Source organism: Electrona antarctica, assembly GCF_951216825.1.
Source record: "Electrona antarctica genome assembly, chromosome: 12".
Lineage (NCBI taxonomy): Eukaryota > Metazoa > Chordata > Actinopteri > Myctophiformes > Myctophidae > Electrona > Electrona antarctica.
The window spans coordinates 31,273,122-31,291,960 of NC_136793.1; the positions used below are offsets into that span (position 1 = coordinate 31,273,122).

An 18,839-nucleotide genomic window follows, 5' to 3' on the forward strand; every position below is an offset into this window, starting at 1 on the left:
GATGTAGTGATGAGTAGTAGTGTAGTTACAAGAAATGCGTTTTACAACACTTGGAACATAGTTTTTATTACAGTGTTTGATTGGGGACAATGAATTAACTTAAGTTATCAGTGCTTTTTCATAGTTCTACTGGTATTATGCTAATATACAGAGTAAAGACTGCACAAACTTGACTTTCTTTTCTGGACCAAAGTCTGTCAAGACACATTTCATGCAGACTGTATTCTTTCGGTTGTTTGACCTACGGTAAATCATTTAAGTGATAGAAACGGCACTTATCTAGCAAGTAAGGCTTTTGTCTTAAAATGTGGATCAGTGCAATACATGGAAGACTTCTTTTTTTTCCAGGTACTGTTTTGGAGCTTCGGTCATTCAGACAGGCAGATTTCCCACTCTTAATTCCACATGAATTTCTCACAGAAGCCCACATTCTAGAGTAGAAGATAAACAAATCAATTTAGTAAATTGGTGATGTTAAAGTATAGATTAGATTAAACAAATACTTTTTAATTCATACTTTGTTCTGGTTGGCAGCCACAAAAATCTTATTTATTTTCATTAGGTAAACTCATGTTTCCAATGTATCTTGTTGAATGACTCGCACCTGTACAAATGTGATTTATTCTACATCCTCTTAATAGATTTGTTATGAAATTGACAAATTAAAACAAACATTCCGTGCTCAGCCAATCAAATCATTTAAAATTTGGTACACAAAGCTTGGCATAAGAGGGCCTAGCACCCTAGCCTGGTATCCAGCCTGCTTCGCTACGTTCGGCGGATTTTTTTTTCTCTCTTCGCTTATCAGTCTGGAAAGCCTCCCATTGGGAGGTTTTGCAGAACTACACTAGAACTACATATGTTACGTAGTCAACGTCGTTGCTGATTGGATGTTGTTCCAACGAATGAGAGTAGCGTTAGGCAACCTACGTCATCAGCCAGCGCCACCCTCCATGCTTTCTGTCTGCAGTAGCTGCGCTTTGCTATGACGTCTCACTGGTGCTTTGTCCCGCCCCGCACCACAGACCAATCAGAAGCCACGTTAGGTTTCGAAGCTTTTGGCATGTCCCGCCTCCCTTGGAGATAGGAGGCTTTCCAGACTGATAAGCGAAGAGAGAAAAGAAAATCCGCCGAACGTAGCGAAGCAGGCTGGATACCAGGCTACTAGCACCCCGCATATGTGACTGAGTACTGGCATTGCTAGTGATAAGCTGACTGTTCAGTGGGGGAAAGAATTTAAGTTAAGACTTGAGCCACATTCAGAGGTGGTTTCAAATCTGATTTGAGGAGATCGGTCTCAGTCTGAATGCAACAACCTCTTCTAAATCAGATTCCATGTGACTTGTATGTCACCTGTCTGTGTTTAGACCTATTTAAACTAATCAGATTCCAATCTGGATGTGGCACAGATCTGATTCAGGCTAGATTTGGCTGCCAGTGTAAATGCGACGGATCCGATCTGGTCACTTGCAAATGCAGAGTGAATGGTCGGGCCAAAAAAATCAGATTTGAGAAATAAATCTGATTTGACTGGATGTGACTGCAGTCTAAATGGGGCCTTAGTCGGCCTGCCAATGAAACACAACATACTATGCTTTTATCCAATTAACTTACACCACACTTTTGAGCAGTTCCCATGTCTTTGCACCAGTAGCTGGGTCCCAAGTTACAAACGTTCTTACCCCATGGCCTCCATTCTTTCACAGTAGCACACAGATCAGCTCTCTTAAGGAAAGACAGGGGAGACAAGTGAACTACACTGAATTAAGACATCAGAACACCACTATGCCAGTCTTTAGTTGTGGAGTACTAGTGACAAAGGCAGATTTACACCTAGCATAACTTTCTGAAGAACGAAAAATATATTTTACTTCACAAGCATCTGGGACAACCATCTGGTTTCCTAAAAAAATCTGCAGCCTGGATCCATGAAGTTTTGTAAACACCTCACACTGAAGAGGAAAAAAGAAAGGTTAGATTGTCAGTCACTTCATGTTTTATTGCACTGAATTTTCTAAATCTTCGAAACGAATGTGTGAAGGAAAGCCGCAAAACATCCCATGAGCGGCACCTTAGGAATGGCTCTGGGGTGGTGGAAGCAGACAGACTGGAGGAAAGAGGAGGTCTGAAGTTCAGTGGAGTTGAGACCTAGGTGGAGTCTACTTAAAACAGTCAGAGTACGGCATGACTCACAGTCAGAGGGGAGGGCCATCTCTGTGGAGTCAGCAGAGCATTAGTTGAGAAACATCGTGGAAATACTCTTTGGTTTTCAGTTCCTAGTACCCATGCCACTCACCCACATGAGATGTCTCCTTGAACAAACACAGGTGCAACATGGCACAGATGGCATGTGGTGCAGCTGATGATAAGAGGAAGCTAACTATCTCCTTCCCATACTTATCGATAAAGTCGTCACATTGTTCCTTATAACTTCCAGGGAGAAGATTACACACCTCTCCCATAAGGTTGAGCACAGTCTCCTGCAAAGCAAAAAGAGGAGAGAACAAAGTGGCATACAAATGATGCGATATAATCCTGAAATATATGTCAACAGTGAATTGTAATATGAGAGTACATTCACCTCAGTCCTATTTGTAGGCAGCATTTCCTCCAGTTTCTTCATGACAAACAAGCATAAGCTGCACTGTGGGCTGAACTGCACCTGGAGAGAGTGTAACTGAGACATTTTTCACATACCATATGAAAATTATCTCAAGTTTCACTTCATCTATTTAGAAGATTTCAACTTTCTCCTTCTGACCTGTGTGCTCATGTGTGCTCTACTCACAGAGCTGGATATATTCTTTTCAATGGCAGGCTGAGGACGTTTCACCAGTTCACTCTCTGACTGGATCGCACAGAGTCCCAGGACAATACAGGCTTCACGAGGATTCTGCACAAAGAATAGAATTGATAGTCTATAAAGCACCTTTGGTCCATTTACACACGCATGCGTAAATAAAAATAAATCTCACCAGGTCATTAGTAATGAATTGCAGGACTTGAGGCAAATATGTCTTCACCCGTGAAATGCAGCTTGATTGTTGTTCTGAAGGGAGGTGCAGGCACAGATCATGCAGGGGTTTATATGTATTGTCCTGCAGAAACATCTGTTAGTGTATTGTCTGCTTGTGTTTGGGCAAGCGTATACTCGTTATATTAAGCAGAACTGAAAGAGGAAGTAGAGTGTCACATTTGAGTACCAAAAGCAAGCACATTACAGTAGGTAAGAGCCACCAACAAAATAGTTTAATAAAACTAAACTAATGGAAATTGGTTTGTTCTGATATTTAAATATTGATTTACTCCATTACTACAGTTCCTATGTTTTACATATCAAACAGATTCTGCTTGCTACTGAATGACAAAAGATAATCATATTATGATTTCACACACTACCCAAACCCATAAAGACAACATTCACCTGTGTGTCTTTATTATCCATCATGGCTGTGAACAGCTGAGAGATCTGGGTGCATTCTGAACAAATGTCTGGTGTCTAGTAAAGAACGGACACAGGTCAGAAACATGTTTATTCAAATATTATAAATTAGTGTTTTTATTTTGTCTTTGAATGGCTTTTTGTGACATGTGAGAGTTAAAGTTACTTTAAATGAGACATCAACATTTTTTAAAGAGAAATCTTAGGTCTATGTGGTGTATGAAGATGCGGTGCTATTTGACTGCACTATTTATTTATTTTGTACATGATCCTGTGCGTAAAGTGGCATGTAGATGTATGTAATGCCCATATTGTGATCAGTAAAAGTTTTGGCAATATATATGGTTAGAAATGCATCTCACCAAATACTGTGAATGTCCTCGAATGACCCTGGAATGCCCTTATTGACATCAGAAAACACATTAACAAGCAGAGAGAGAGAGAGAGACTTTACATTTCGATAGAAAAATGTATGTTCCAAAAAAAACAATAGTCTGGCTACCATGTCATACTCGAATTATCTGATTGAGTTGAATATTAAGTGCAGTGAGGCAGACATGTTCGTATCTTGTATCATATTTTCGCTGACCAGGTGCTGTTGGCAGTTGGCACCGTATATGGATATAGTTAATAAACGGACATACCGGGACACAGACACGCAACGAGGATCACAGCGAGAGAAGCAAATACCATCATCACGAGGGAAGCCATGTAACAACAATGTAGTTAGGGTGGTGCCATACAGAATAATGTTTATGCGTCCAGAGTCCGGAAGCGCAGATCAGGCTCGTACCATCCAATCAGATCAAGAGAGATGTGACGCTCTGAAACCGGGTAATAGAATGGTCAAACTACCTTGCTTTATTTCAGGCGATATTTTTTTAATAGCATTTTGTATTTATTTTCACACATTGTTTTAGGCCCACTAGGCCTAAAACGTCTGAAAGCTAATGGTGTCCACAAGATTAGCATTAGCCTATTCATCTTTCATCAAATATATATACGCCCCGTTGAACATATTTTAATTTACTGTTGCATTTTCCTGCATTGCTAGTCTTCACAACAAGCTACGTAGACAGCTTGCCTTGAAGACATGTTGCACAGTATGCCCAATAGATGGCAGTAGAGGTTTGATCCTAAAATGGGCGTTTATAGAAAGACATGGATTTTTTTTTGGACAACTGGTAAAAGAGATTTAAATAATTTAGTTTAAGACATTGTTACATTTTATACTATAGGCTTTGGGGATGGACTTCATACTGTAATGAATATCTTAAAAGTAAGTGATTGTAGCTGTCCCAGAAATGGGTTGTATTTTGTAGTATTTTATTATATTGTTTATTTCTCTGAAAATGTGTAAATTGTGAATATATTTGTATTTGAGTAACATACTGTATTGTATTTGTTTTGTTTGCACAATATAGTGCCATCTACTTTTGCATTTTGGACTGCTGTAGGCCAGGGACATAATAAAATATGATGTGAATAGCATGTGAATTTCCATAAAATAGGGTCAACTCCTGATTATTCTGAGGCACAGGGTGCACAAGGTATATGTCACTTGTTATTTTGTCTGTACACGTTTTTGTCATTGCATTGTTTATTTATTAGTGTGTATATATGCAATGTGAACATGGACATTTCATTAATATGGACAATTCATAGACATAGAAAAGGATGACAGAAAATGGCTGCCAACAAGACTTTTTTTTCCCACGGTGTCTCTCATGAGTAAAAATCACACCCATGTGAAGTGAGGGGCGCTCTTATCATCTTACAACATCGAGGACAAAACAAACACAGACAAAACAAACATTAAACACTGTTCATTGTTAATGACATTTAATGTTTGTGTTAGTGACAAAACAAACATTAAACTCTGTCTATTGTCAATGGCGTTTTTAATGTTTTTCTAAGGAAAAACAAACATTAAACCTGTAGGAGGGGCTAGCGACCTTCAAAAATAAAAGCCCTCAGAAGAATATTTAGGAACCGTTAACAGTGAAAAACATGTGCACTCTGCCCAGAGTTGTCACTGTTTTCTCTCTCTCTTTTTTCCACTGTTCTTATTGTCTTATTGATCCTATTTTATGGAAACTATTTTTGACATAGAAAGAGCTCCTTTCACCTCTGAATTCTGAAACTTTGTTCATGCTCAAAAACAGTGGTTCTCAAAGTGGGGTCCGGGGACCCCCAGGGATCACTGAGGGGGTTTCAGGGCATCAAGGCAGTTAATGTAACAATCATTTTAACCACTTTATCCATTTATAGGTTGGCTATTTTGAATAATTTTGCATTTTCTTTTAACACAAATCTTCTCTTCTGGGGGTCCCTGGCACAAAACATTTTCAGATGGGGGGTCTCTGGCCAAATATACATTAAGTTTGAGAACCACTGATCAGAAGATTCGATACACCACCAAGATACCCATGTACCTACCTGTCTAGATACTTCCTTAATGTTAACGAAGTCCACACCCACAACACCAGAGGGAGTGCAACGAACCATGTACAACCCAGATTCGGCACAAACAAGGGACTCAATTCTTTTCGCTCCTATGCCACCAAAATGTGGAACGCCCTACCAACAGTCATTAAGACATGCGAATCCCTTGACTCCTTCAAAACCGCTCTCAAAGGGCACCTACGGATGGCTGCAATTCGAAACTGGCCCCCGTAAAATCTGAATCCCCCCCCAACGCCCCCCCCCCCCCTTTTCCCTCACTGTATATGTTTCTCAAGTGTAATGCTTAATTGGGTCGTCCACTCACAGTTAACAGCCTTTGTATTGAGTTTGTGCTTGAAATTTACTGTAATTCTGCAAACTGTTAATAAATATTTCAGTCAATCAATCAAAACCCAACAGGTTAACTCGGGGTCACATGATATCTGCTTAGGCCTAATCTGAATAGGCCTATGTTTTAACCAAAAGATAGCCTATAATATAGGCTATCTTTTGGTTAAAACATAGGCCCTATATCACTTATACCCATATAAATTGAATTCTATTCCTATACCCTTTAAGCCTATATTTGCGCAATGCACATTCATAGCCTAAGCCTACTAGATGAACAACAAAGCAAACAACAAAGTACTTAGTAGCCTACACAGATGGTTTGGTAAAAAAATATTTACTGTGTGTGTGTGTGTGCGTGCGTGCGTGCGTGCGAAGCTGCCCTGCAGCTATTTTGTGGAAGGCTTGAAGTGAAAATGTCAGGAAAGACTCGAATCTGAGCTAAACTATCTGGTGCAGCAATAGTTTGCTGGCTGGCAGCTCTTGGTGTCTTTGGCAGTGTCCTGCTTGTCTCATTCTCATTCATACAGATTCTTGTTGTCAACATGTGTACTCTTGCTGATGTTAAGTACTACACGCAACATTCTGGTGTAGCCCCCATCTAGAGACTTCTGCAAGGTTGGCTTCAGAGTCCAGCATTCACTGCCGTATAGGAGAACAGACTCTACTGTTGCATAGAAGAAGCCGAACTTAAGAGATTTGAAGATTTCACTACACAGAATGAATGCAATGATATTTATTACGGAAAAGGAATACATCGAGTATGGATGAATTGAACATGATAAAATCATATATAAATACAGCCATATTGGCATGACATTAAATGCTTTGGCGCCTGAGTGAGCAGACGATAAAATGATAGAATGAAAGTGAAATATCCCTTTAATTAAAATATCATTAGTTAAGTTAAGTGGACCCTGGGAGGGTCGTACACTCATACGCGCACGTGTAGGAAGATGAGGTCCCCATTATTGTTTTGTATTCCTCAACCTCAAGTTGTCAAACATTGACACAAAGACATTTTGATTTTCCGAACTTGATATATTGTCCCATGGGTCCGTTTGGCAGCCATCTTTGTCCCCCTCTTGCATCAACAAAATCAACATCACCATACAAATATCCCCATTATCTGTGTAATTTTGGCATAAGGAATTTATTGAGATGGTTAGTGTTGCGTCAATACCTGTGTGCTCGGTTTATCCTAAGGTCCGGTGGGATCATAGAGTATGGGTGGGATACCCAAAACATAGCTTCTATTAAATCATTCTGCAGAACAATGAAAGGCAGTAGTCAGGGATACAGATTAGCCTCAGACTGGCATAATTTTAATAATTACAAGGATGCATATCCTGAAATGAATAAGAACAGAAAATGAATATGAATAAAAGAAATACGAGCCTGTTATTTCACAAATCAAATATATTAATTCGCTCCACAGCAGGTTGTCTGGGCGCGCCCTGAAAAAACGGTAGATCAGTCGTCGCTGATCCCCCGGAGAGATCTGACCTTCTTATCTATTACAGCTTACTATATCAAAACAGTGCCGGGCTGCGGCCTTGTGTTTCAAGTCGCTCATGCCCAGCCAGGCTGCTGAACAAAGTAATACGTTTACCTGTACCTCATTCCTAGTTTGATCTCCATCTCAGGATGAGATGAATTCTGGAAAAAAACGACTTAAAGTGTATAACCAGAAGTACAGGAAGTACAGGGTGCAGGGTACAGGCTGTCCAGCCTACTGGAACGCCCTTTAGCTTTGTACTTCATATACTTCTGGTTAGACACTTTAGGCCACTGTTTACCAAACAGTGGGTCGGGAGTCGGGACCCATTTGTGGGTCATGACTGGAGTAAAAATCCCATTTTATTTTCCTACATAAAACATGAACTAAATATTACAGTGATTAGGGGAAATCATGTGTGGCAATCTGTATCTTTTTGCTGAATTAGGTGTAACTGGTGGTAGTTAATCATGCTAAAATCAAATAAATGCAAGAGAGATAATGGTGGTGACTGGTGAGTCAGAAGGAATGCGGACACAGCCTCCTGTAACTTGTATTTTACAGTAACCAGTGCTTAATCTGTAAATTATTAGGTGCCTAAAATCATGAATCATGAAACAGTCTTTAGACAATGCTCTATACAGGTGGAAATACCTATAAGATCTTGGACCCTGTCCACTAAAATAATCAGGCCCAAATTTCCTTGGGCCTGAGGGAGCAGTGTTCACTGAACCACTGTAAACTGTGAAGTTTACTCAAAGTACATCAGTCTTCAGGAGCTTTGACCTTGAGAGCTGTATAAAGTACATAAGAAGCATGTGGTCACCCCAGCACAGATTGACCTGAGAGGTTAGTTGAGGAGGAGAAAGTTGATGTCCAGACTTGAGTCATTCAATTGTTCATACCCTGAAGAAGGCATTTTGTTGCCGAAATGTTGGTTTCACATTAAAAGCTTTTTTCATCGTAACTATGAGCTGTGCGACCTCTCTTTCTTTTCTCCAAGTCTTGTCTCCCGTGGGGTGGTGGTGGCTCAGGGGTAGAGTGGCTGGATGGTAACCGCAAGGCTGCCAGTTCAAACCCGGGCTCCCCCAGAGTTAGTGTCGAAGTGTCCTTGAGCAAGACATTCAACCCCTAATTGCTCCTGATGTGCTGGCTGGTGCCTTGCATGGTTTCCACCGCCATCGGTGTATGAATGTGTGTGTGAATGGGTGAATGTAATGCACAATCTATGTAAAGCGCCTTGGATAAAGGTGCTATATAAATGCACCATTTACCATTTGTGGTTAGCACCTCCTCACTATTTGCGTGCACACTGCACTCCTACTACTTTTGTTTATTCAGAACTTGAGTCAATCATGATTCATGAGACCCTTGACCTAGCATTGAAGGACACCTCCACTCTTGCCCTCATCAAGAAGTATGTGGCATATGAATTCAAGGTGAAGCACAATGAAAAAAATAACATTGCTAACCTACCACATCTGTAGCTTGTTTTGTCATTTTGACTATTTGAATGCATATTTTATTATTCCCTATTCATTGTCAATTTTATTTGATTCCAGAGTTTGCGTGGATCATATAGTTTGGCATGTATATAGACAGATATTTTTGGAAGAGTTTTAGTGTAAATTATACATTTTCTTTTCTTATTTATCAAGTTTTACTAAGTTAGAATAATATATCCTTGGAGTGCATGGGGACCCCAGTGAAGCCTACCTTCCTACCCAACTAACTACTTGGCAGAGGCAAGGAAGCAACCAGGTGCTCAGGAGGTGTGCAGGTATAAAAAATGTAAAAATAGTAAAAAGGTGCTCCTGGGATCAATCGGGATAACACATCGATATAGAACAAATAGGAGATCCGGGCACACTACTTAACGTGTTCGTGTGAACCTGCTCGTGTGATTTGGTCATTTGGAGAGGGGGAGCCTGGGAGGTAGTGATAGTTCCTGTGCGTGTGTGCCTGCGTGTGCGTGCACATCTGTGCATGCCATTGATTAATTAATTGAGTGATTGATTGTATGATGGGGTGTTGTTTGTTTTCTCTGGTGACAGGTACAGTCGCCCCTTTTCCATCTCGCCCCCAACCGCAAAGAACGGTCGCCCCTACCATCCGGTACGGTCACCCCCCCAAAGCGACAAGTCGCCCTGTAAAACCGTTGTATTTTAGTTATTAAGTACTGTACTTTATGCAGACAGACAGGGTCAATGGCAAGGTTGTCAGGATCTGCCTTCTGTGTGTTGTTTTTGTTGTTCTTGGAACTTATTCTGAAGTTATGCTATGGTGTTCTTGAATCTTATTTTGAAGTGATGCTTTGTGTTTCCTGTTTTCCTTTGTAGTTGGTTCCTGCCTTGTCTCACCTTCCCTGATTTTTGGTTCTTTGTTTCACCTGTGTCTTGTTTTCCCCCAGCCAATCCTGTTGTTTATTTGATTTGAGTTCACCTGTGTCCTGTTAATCTTGTGCCTATTTAAGCCCTGTGTTTGGTTGTGTTCTGTGTTGGATTATTGTATTGTCACCTGAGTTCCTAGTCTGTTTTATGTTTGTTTGATGGTGTTGCTCTCCTGCAAACCTGTTTAAATAAACTTCCACTTGATTCTGACTTCCTCGCATTTGGGTCCTACTTGGAAACCACCTCCTGACAGAATAATCCAACCACCATTGGACCCAGCGGGAAGAGTTTTGTTTTTGATTATTTTCAAGATGCCAGCAGTTTGGAGCAAGCCGCTAGTGAGCCCAGGTCTGTCGGTGTACACCCCTGTGACACATGCCTGTACTCTGCCATCTCCTGCCCATGCCTTGCCCACCCAGGGGCTCCACGCTCCTCACCCTGAGCGCTATGGAGGTAATCCTGAGTCCTGTGACTCTTTCCTTGCCCAGTGTTGGGCAGTTTTTGAGGACCAGGCACCTGCCTTCTCCACTGAACATTCCCGCCTGGCTTATGTGAGGTACATGCTCACAGGAGAGGCCCTATCCTGGGCTATTGATGTGTGGGAGGAGGAACAAAGTTTTTGCTCCAGCTACAACTCTTTCACAACAGAGCTGAGAAGAGTTTTTGGTTCTCCAGTATCTAGTGTTCCTGAACCTGTGCTGCCCAGCAACACCAAGTCCATGCCTGTGCTGCCCAGCGCACCCAAGCTGCCCAGCGAACCCGAACCCGATCTGCCCAGCGAACCTGAGCTGCCCAGCGAACCCGAGCTGCCCAGCGAACCCCAGCCCGAGCTGCCCAGCGAACCCGAACCCGAGCTGCCCAGCGAACCCGAGCTGCCCAGCGAACCTGAACCCGAGCTGTCCAGCGCCACCGAGCCTGTGCTGCCCAGCGCCACCGAGCCTGCGCTGCCCAGTGCCACCGAGCCTGCGCTGTCCAGTGCCTCCGAGGTGCCCAGTGTCACTGTGCCCGGTGCTGCTGACACTCTTCTGCATCCCTGCGTCCCTACACCTGCCTGCTTTGTGAACTTCCCTGATCTTGTCTGTAATGACTCGGTACCTGTCTACCCTGAGCCGACTCCAGCCCAAGACCCATTTGAGGGGTCTCGTTTGGTCGTGTTCAGGGGAACCCGTGGGACCTCCAGAAGGGGGCGTGCGCGACATGGTTCCCGACACCGGCAACGCTCCCTGTTGCCCAGCGTCATGGATTATTCGCTGCCCAGCGCCTTGGAGTCCTTGCTATCCAGTGCCCAGTGTGTATCACTGCCCAGTGTTCAAGAGGCTCCACTGCTGCCCAGTGCTACTGTGACTCTGCCCCAAGTTTTGCCTGAGATTGTGTTGGCTGGTCCCGCCAACACCCTGCCTAGTCCCGTCAGTGACCCGTCCGAGTCCTCGTCTGTCCCTGCCTCTGTCCAGTCCGTGTCCTCGTCTGTCCCCGCCTCGGTCCTGTCTTTGTCCTCGTCTGTCCCCGCCTGTGTCCAGTCTGTGTCTTCGTCTGTCCCCGCCTGTGTCCAGTCTGTGTCCTCGTCTGTCCCCGCCTCTGTCCTGTCTGTGTCCTCGTCGGCTACCCCCGCTTGTGTTCCACATGTTTACCCGGCCGTCGCCATCACCAACGTCGTGCCTGCATCCCCATCGACTTCCCTCGCTGATGCTCTGCCAGCGGACTATGCCGACGCCCAGCCAGACGTCCTGTCAGCTGTCTCTGCTGACAGTCTGCCTGAGACCCTATCCGTTTACCCTGCTGACACTCACATTGAACATTCTGAACTGCCTCTGGTTGTCGCTGTTGAACCAAACCCAGTGTTCCCCCAGCCACCAGACTCCTGTTCTGTCCTCCCAGTGTCCCCCCAGCCACCAGACTCCTGTTCTGTCCTCCCAGTGTCCCCCCAGCCACCAGACTCCTGTTCTGTCCTCCCAGTGTCCCCCCAGCCACCAGACTCCTGTTCTGTCCTCCCAGTGTTCCCCCAGCCACCAGACCCTTGTTCTGTGCTCCTAGTGTCCCCACAGCCACCAGACCCCAGTTCAGTCCTCCCAGTGTCTAAACAGCCATGTGAGGCCTGTTTTGTTCTCCCAGTACCCCTTCAGCCACCTGACCAATATTCTCCTCTCCCTATGCCCCCGTCTCAGTGTCCGCTGCCCCAGTCTCTGTCTCCATGTCCTCCTGAGCCTTTGTCCCCATGCTCTGCAGAGCCATTTTGTCCCAGCCCTCTTCAGCCTCTTTGCCCTAGACCCAGGCCCTATAGTCCCGTTTCTAGCCCTGTCCCTGGCCACCTTACTTCCCCAGTTTTGCAGCCTTTCTCCCCTGTATCCCAGTATGCCAGCCCCTTTGTTCCCCAAGTTACTTCCTCTTCCCAGCCTCCTCTGTTCCGTTCTAGAATGTCCTGCCCTTTGGTGGAGGGTTCACTTGGTCTACCTACTGCTCTCCCTTTCTGTTTGTCTGCCTGTCTCCCTCTCTGCGTGTCTGCTAGTTTGTCTGCTAGTCTTTTAGTCCGTCTGTCTACCCCCCAGTCCTCCAGTCTACCTTCTGACTTTCTTTCCCGCCAGATGTGTGAGATCACCTGTTTGTCCGCTTGTCTGCCAGTGTGCCAGTTAATCTGTTTGTCTGTTGGTTTGTCTGAGTTGATGCCTGTCTGCTTGTCTATGTGCCTTTCTGCATGTCTGTCTGTGTGTTTGCCTACTTGTCTTTCAGTGTGATTCCGGTTGTATGGTTGTGCCTTCCGCTGTCTCTCCATGTCTGTCCTGTGTCTGTAGCCTGCAGTGTTTTTCTGGTTTCTTGTAGTCTTTCAGCTAGTTGTGTGATGCCTGTTGTGGATGTCTTTGTCCTTGTGTGTGTCTTCTTGATTGCTTGTGTGAGTGATTCCTATTCTCCGTCTTGTCTCTTTTCTGCCTGTTTCTCGTCACCTTTTCCTTGCTAGTGTCCTCTGTCCTCTCTGTTCTGTATTGGTCAGTCATCCCCAGCCCCTCTCCACCCTGCCTTAGCCCCCAGCCCCTGGCTCTTTGCTCCAGTCCAGTTATTTTCCGCCTTGCCCCCTCTGTCTTGCCCTGTCCCTCCAGTTCAGTCCTGGTCCCTCCGCCGGACCACTTCCCGTTTGTTGTTTTTGTGGGGCGTCTGGGGATCCGCCCCTTTGATGGGGGGTATTGTCAGGATCTGCCTTCTGTGTGTTGTTTTTGTTGTTCTTGGAACTTATTCTGAAGTTATGCTATGGTGTTCTTGAATCTTATTTTGAAGTGATGCTTTGTGTTTCCTGTTTTCCTTTGTAGTTGGTTCCTGCCTTGTCTCACCTTCCCTGATTTTTGGTTCTTTGTTTCACCTGTGTCTTGTTTTCCCCCAGCCAATCCTGTTGTTTATTTGATTTGAGTTCACCTGTGTCCTGTTAATCTTGTGCCTATTTAAGCCCTGTGTTTGGTTGTGTTCTGTGTTGGATTATTGTATTGTCACCTGAGTTCCTAGTCTGTTTTATGTTTGTTTGATGGTGTTGCTCTCCTGCAAACCTGTTTAAATAAACTTCCACTTGATTCTGACTTCCTCGCATTTGGGTCCTACTTGGAAACCACCTCCTGACAAAGGTGCCAACTGCCAACCTTAAATGGGGATGAGCCATTCATCAGGTAATGGGGGAATTTGGTTGGTAAAGGGGCGAGTCGCTTGGTATTATTTTCTCTTACTGTAACCAGGAAATATTACCTTATGTACCCATAAGGTAATATTTCCTGGTAGCATGAAGTCAAGAAACACTGTTTGCAACGCCTCTGCCTTTTGTGCTATTTGTGTTCTGCGAAACTGCAGTTAATGGAGCAGATACTTTGTGCGTGACGTCTGTTTTCTTTTTTTTCTTTTTTTATGATCAGTACGATCAGCAACAACAACAGCAACAGAATAAGTATGCATGGACATTATGTATGAACACAGAAACATAATATAAAACAAGGATAGACAAGATAAACAAATACAAATACAAATAAATCAAATTAAAAGTTTAAATTAGTTTACACGACCAAACACGCAGCATCATCAACCGTATCAGATGTATACTAATACATTAAACAATCAAAAGGGCATTGCCTGACCATGGATCACATCAAGGACCTGCAACATGACTGAGGAACACGTTCCACTTCGAATCATATTTATCCAACTGATTATTCATCTTAAAGGATAACCTCTCCAAAGCAGCCACAGTACCAAGCTGAGTGAACGTGACCTCTGTTTTCTCATACTTCTCATAGGCCACTTGTGTGAGAGAGACCACCTCAGATGCAATAATAATAATGTAATAATTATTTGCTTTAATAAATTAAAACAAATCTATTATAAACACCAGCAACCAAAAGGAATAAATCTTTATACGCGCACCTTACTTACTTACTTACTTACTTACTTACGTGAAATTATTTTTAATTCCTTCAAATCGCTACTCATTTTTATTCATATAACTAAAACATAACATAACAAACACTTAAATGCTTATTTCCTTTATCTGTACTTTCATCTCTCTTCTCTCTGCTGACTAATCAAAGTGTAACCAGTGAAAAGAACAGCACTGCTCTTTTGATAACAATATATTAACACAACTCGGCAGTGATTCAGGCGTACTCATAATATAGTGTATACTGTATACAGTCAGTGTAATCATCTCTGAATGTAACACAACGAAGACAATAAGACATTGTTGTTCATTGATTCATCTTCCACATACCAGTTTTAACCATTGTCTTCTGGCTAAAAGCAGGACATAACGCATTTGATGCCACTCATCCAACGACAGTTGACCTTTACATTTGTTTGTTCCTTGTTGTGTTTCCTTGTTGTAAAGTTATGACTTCATCACACAATTAATAGCTGCAATTGAGCATACTAGGAAAGTCCATTTCTGGTAATGTGATACCATAGGTGTGCAGGAGTATTTTCCTTTGGTAATGTGATGGGGGAAATCCTTGAAATGAGATCCTTGAAATTAAGTTTGTGAAAATAAAATAATCAATAGACAATAAAACAATATAAACAGCATTCAACAATACACTGAACTCCTTCTCAACCATACACACGTACTCACACTCACAAACAAATCTGGATGTCACCACACTGAGCTCAATCACACGCATGCAAGCCCTATGGGCAGAAGTGAAAGGAGGTGCGCTCTTAAAGGGCCTTCTAAAATTACATTTTGGGGATGAATGGATATTGCATTTGTTTTGTAAGAAATAGGTCCGCACCAAAATTCATGAATTTAACTAGAAAATATTGTTCCTGAAGAAACAATGTGGGGTCGCTGCAAGCCAAAAACAATTGTAGTATAAATAGTACAAATGCAGTGAAGGTCCCAGGAGTGCACTCTTCACAATAGATAGGCATCACAATAGAGGGTATGCACATGCATAAAGTGAATGGGAAATCGAGTGGCAAAATTAGTGACAAAGTGAGTTTAATGTCGTTTAACATCATTTAATGCAATCAAATACAACTGTCAAGGTCAGAAAGTAGTTTTTTGCCACTCAGTAGGCGTTCCTGCATAACTTCCGGGTTTGATGATGATGTCACGTGCATACCCTCTATATACTTTAAGTACCTAAGTAAAAGTACTCATTTTCCAAAGATTATCAAGCTTTATCCAAAATAGCAGATCGACAAGTTCACAAATCGCATAACGCATAACATTGTAGATTGGAATTTTTCGAATAGTCTAAGTATAACTCTGGGGGTGCCCGGGACGAACTGGGAACCTCCAATTCATGGTTCTAAAGGCCTATTCATAGTCTGGATTTTTGGTGGTGAGGTGACCACCGCAACTACAACATGGCGTCACTGAGCCGCGGTGAAGAGCAAACCACCGCTCTCCCCAGCCCTTCTCTGTTTTTACTCACCACCGCTCATCCAACCACAACATTGGCGACATCCAAACCACCGCTCCGGTAGTCACATCACCACCGAAAATCCAAACTATGAATAGGCCTCTCCCGTGCCCGAGTAGAAGTAGCAAAAATGGAAACTAAAGTAAAAGTACCTCAAAATGGTACTGTGCATTGTAAGCACTTGTATAGTACTTGTTACTTTGCAATAACTCAAAGGCTATGAATCACAAGTTGTACTAATTGCTACAGTGCAGGGACATGGCTTGATATAAATTTAACTCAAAATGTATACATCACACAGCTTAGATCAAATCGGAGAGCAGACCTGTGTGAACTTGGTGATGTAGCTAAAAATATATATCTGTGGTGTCAAAATTACACGTTCATGCAATGTTAATCTACAGTGTTTGTTGCTACCCTTTAAATGACAATTTTTTAAACTGTGAATTGAGTTTCTCTGTGAAAGTATGAAGGAATAGGGAGGGTCCAAAGTTTTATCATTTAAGTTTTAAAAGTTAAATAGGCCTCTCTAAAAAATGGCAAAACATTTCAAATATTCATGTGTACACACACGATTCCACAGTAAGATGAACAAACATGTCAAGTGAAAGTGTGTAGGAGTAGTTAGGTGCCAAACTTTTGGTCTTAAGATATTACAGTGGTGTCACTGCTGCTGCAGCGACTCCACAATTACAGGCTAACGGCATGGAGTATGAAAACCCTGTTTGACGGTCATTGTCAAGTGAGGCACGAGAGCATGTGTGCCTAATTTGGTGAAAATTCTGAAAAACTAAATCACATTTTTGCCACAAACAGTAACATTTGCAGCATTCCCATATAGTGGAAGTGTAATTGAGTTTGGCTCTGTGTTGTTTAGAGGTCCGTTGATGTGTGGTAAAATGTTGAGACATATCAGATTGAATAATTTAATAAATGTATTTATTTTAATGTATTTCTTTCATTTTCCACAAAGATGATTTTTTTTGTTTTGTTTTTTTGTTTGGGCTTTTTATGCTTTTTATATTGATAGTACAGTAGGTAGACAGGAAATGGAGAGAGAGATGGGGAGTGACACGCAGCAAAGGCCAAAGGGATCGGGACTCGAACCCGCAATGCGCTGTCAGACTACATCAGAAGCAAGAGGGACATTTTTTCAGTATAAGATTATTCATAGATATTATTTGACACCGACTAGATTACTTAAAATGGGAATCGCGGATAATAACACAAAGAAAGAAAGAAGAAATTGGCACATATATGCATATGATTTGGGACTGTCGCATAGTATACCCTTTCTAGTGTAGGGTAGGCCTACTGGAATTCCTTGAGAAATGGGTGGGATTGACGTTGCCCAGAGATCCGCGGCTCTGTCTATTAGGGGACAGAACTGCTGTCCCTGGCATCTAAAAATTATTTCACTATTATAAAGGTTGCACTTGTTACCGCTGCCAGAATACTGTTGCGTCATTGGAAGGTCCCCAGAACACTTGGGTTTAAAGAATGGAATGAAGAAATGATCAAAATAACCTAATGAATAATCATATGAATATAGTTGGGCAGGGTAAATGCAGAAAGCAAAATGAAAGAGACATGAGATGAGTTCTGGATGTATATGAACCTTAAATGAACATTAATTTCCTTGCTGTTATTTTTATTTATTTTTTATTTTTTACTGTTATGTTTCTTGGACTAGCTATTTGTAAGGTTTGTAATGTTGATGCTGCTTTGTACTGAACTTAGATCGTGTACGATTAGAATTTCAGGTTCAGAATGTCAGGTTCTGTTTCCTGGTCATGTCATCATAGTAGTAAATCTTGTTGCAGATGCGACGGATGACAGCTTGCAACTTAAGCATGGAAAGCCTTTGTATAGGCTAACTTTTTAACCTTTTTCTGCCACGCTTCATACTGGTTTATCCACTTGTCATGCTATCACTATTACTGTCAGCATCAGCGTCACAAATGTTCCAGAACAACAGTGAGGTTATTTCTTTCCCGCATGGCACAAAACAGAAGTACAAAAGGAAGACTGACTTGACTGCATTCCAGTTAAAGTCTCTAAACAATAAACATTAGAGGTGTAACGATATAGTAACTGCATTGAAAAAACAATTTTAATTTCAAGAATCAAAGTATATCGATTTGTAAACAGCAACATTGACTTTGTATCGTTTTGCAATACAAATAATCAATTGTATCAATACTAAGTACTTGTGCGTTGTATTTAAGTCTCTCTAGAAGCATTAATATTCCACCATGGAGAGTTCTCTAGATTAGGAGATACAAGCCATTATTTCTGAGCCGTAAACAAGGAAGTGAACAGCAGTGCCCATGAAGAAGAGTCCAACCAAAAAAAATAAAAATGAATGAATGAATGAATTTTTATTTTTTGTTTATCAATAAAAAAAAGCTCTAAGACGTGTGTACACATCCAAGGGAACCTACGGTTGGATTAGAAATGACGTGTGTACACGTCCTACGGTCTGAATGTGTTAAAATGTATCGTTACACCGCTACGTGTTTTCAGCTACTGATTAATTTAATACTTTATTAAGGATAATGTTTGCTATAAGGATAACACAAAAAGCCCTATAAAGGCTTGTTTCCATTGTGGTCCAGGATGATTACACTTACTCTCAGGTGAAAATGTCAGGGACAATGTTGTGGGGCATCAGGTCACCCAGAAACATATGAGATTATTCTACAAAAATAGAGATCACTTTGATTTATTTAGCTGGAAACATAGTGATGTGTCTAATTTCTTATAGGCCTAGTGCATGAAAGGTTTCACAGCAATTGGATTGCTCATGATTTGAGGCATTTTATTAAAAA

The 18,839-nt window shown here is 42.1% G+C and overlaps 1 protein-coding gene across 5 annotated transcripts; it reads right to left on the reverse strand.

Moving 5' to 3' along the window:
• Positions 1-39: 39 nt before the first annotated feature.
• On the reverse strand, positions 40-4,253 carry sftpbb (surfactant protein Bb). Of its 5 annotated transcripts, none has more exons than XM_079516662.1 (11): positions 4,087-4,252; positions 3,805-3,842; positions 3,425-3,499; positions 2,976-3,098; positions 2,762-2,893; positions 2,582-2,662; positions 2,297-2,480; positions 2,072-2,214; positions 1,872-1,952; positions 1,615-1,725; positions 40-431 (listed from the first exon to the last, which is right to left on the reverse strand). In XM_079516662.1, exons 1-11 carry the CDS (start codon positions 4,151-4,153, stop codon positions 396-398), a joined length of 1,071 nt encoding a protein of 356 aa, XP_079372788.1. In that variant the 5' UTR covers positions 4,154-4,252; the 3' UTR covers positions 40-395. The 5 variants fall into 5 exon arrangements, with proteins under 5 accessions (XP_079372788.1, XP_079372787.1, XP_079372790.1 ...); XM_079516661.1 differs by having other exon boundaries at positions 2,582-2,677; XM_079516664.1 differs by having other exon boundaries at positions 2,789-2,893; positions 4,087-4,251.
• Positions 4,254-18,839: the final 14,586 nt, after the last annotated feature.

Excerpts from the sequence above, each read along its gene's own strand:
- sftpbb (XM_079516661.1), bottom strand. The coding sequence starts at position 4,153 with ATGGCTTCCCTCGTGATGATGGTATTTGCTTCTCTCGCTGTGATCCTC. Across the intron at positions 3,843-4,086 it reads CGTTGCGTGTCTGTGTCCCG|GGCATTCCAGGGTCATTCGA; the intron begins GTATGTCCGTTT and ends GATGTCAATAAG. Across the intron at positions 2,481-2,581 it reads TGCCTACAAATAGGACTGAG|GAGACTGTGCTCAACCTTAT; the intron begins GTGAATGTACTC and ends TTTGCTTTGCAG.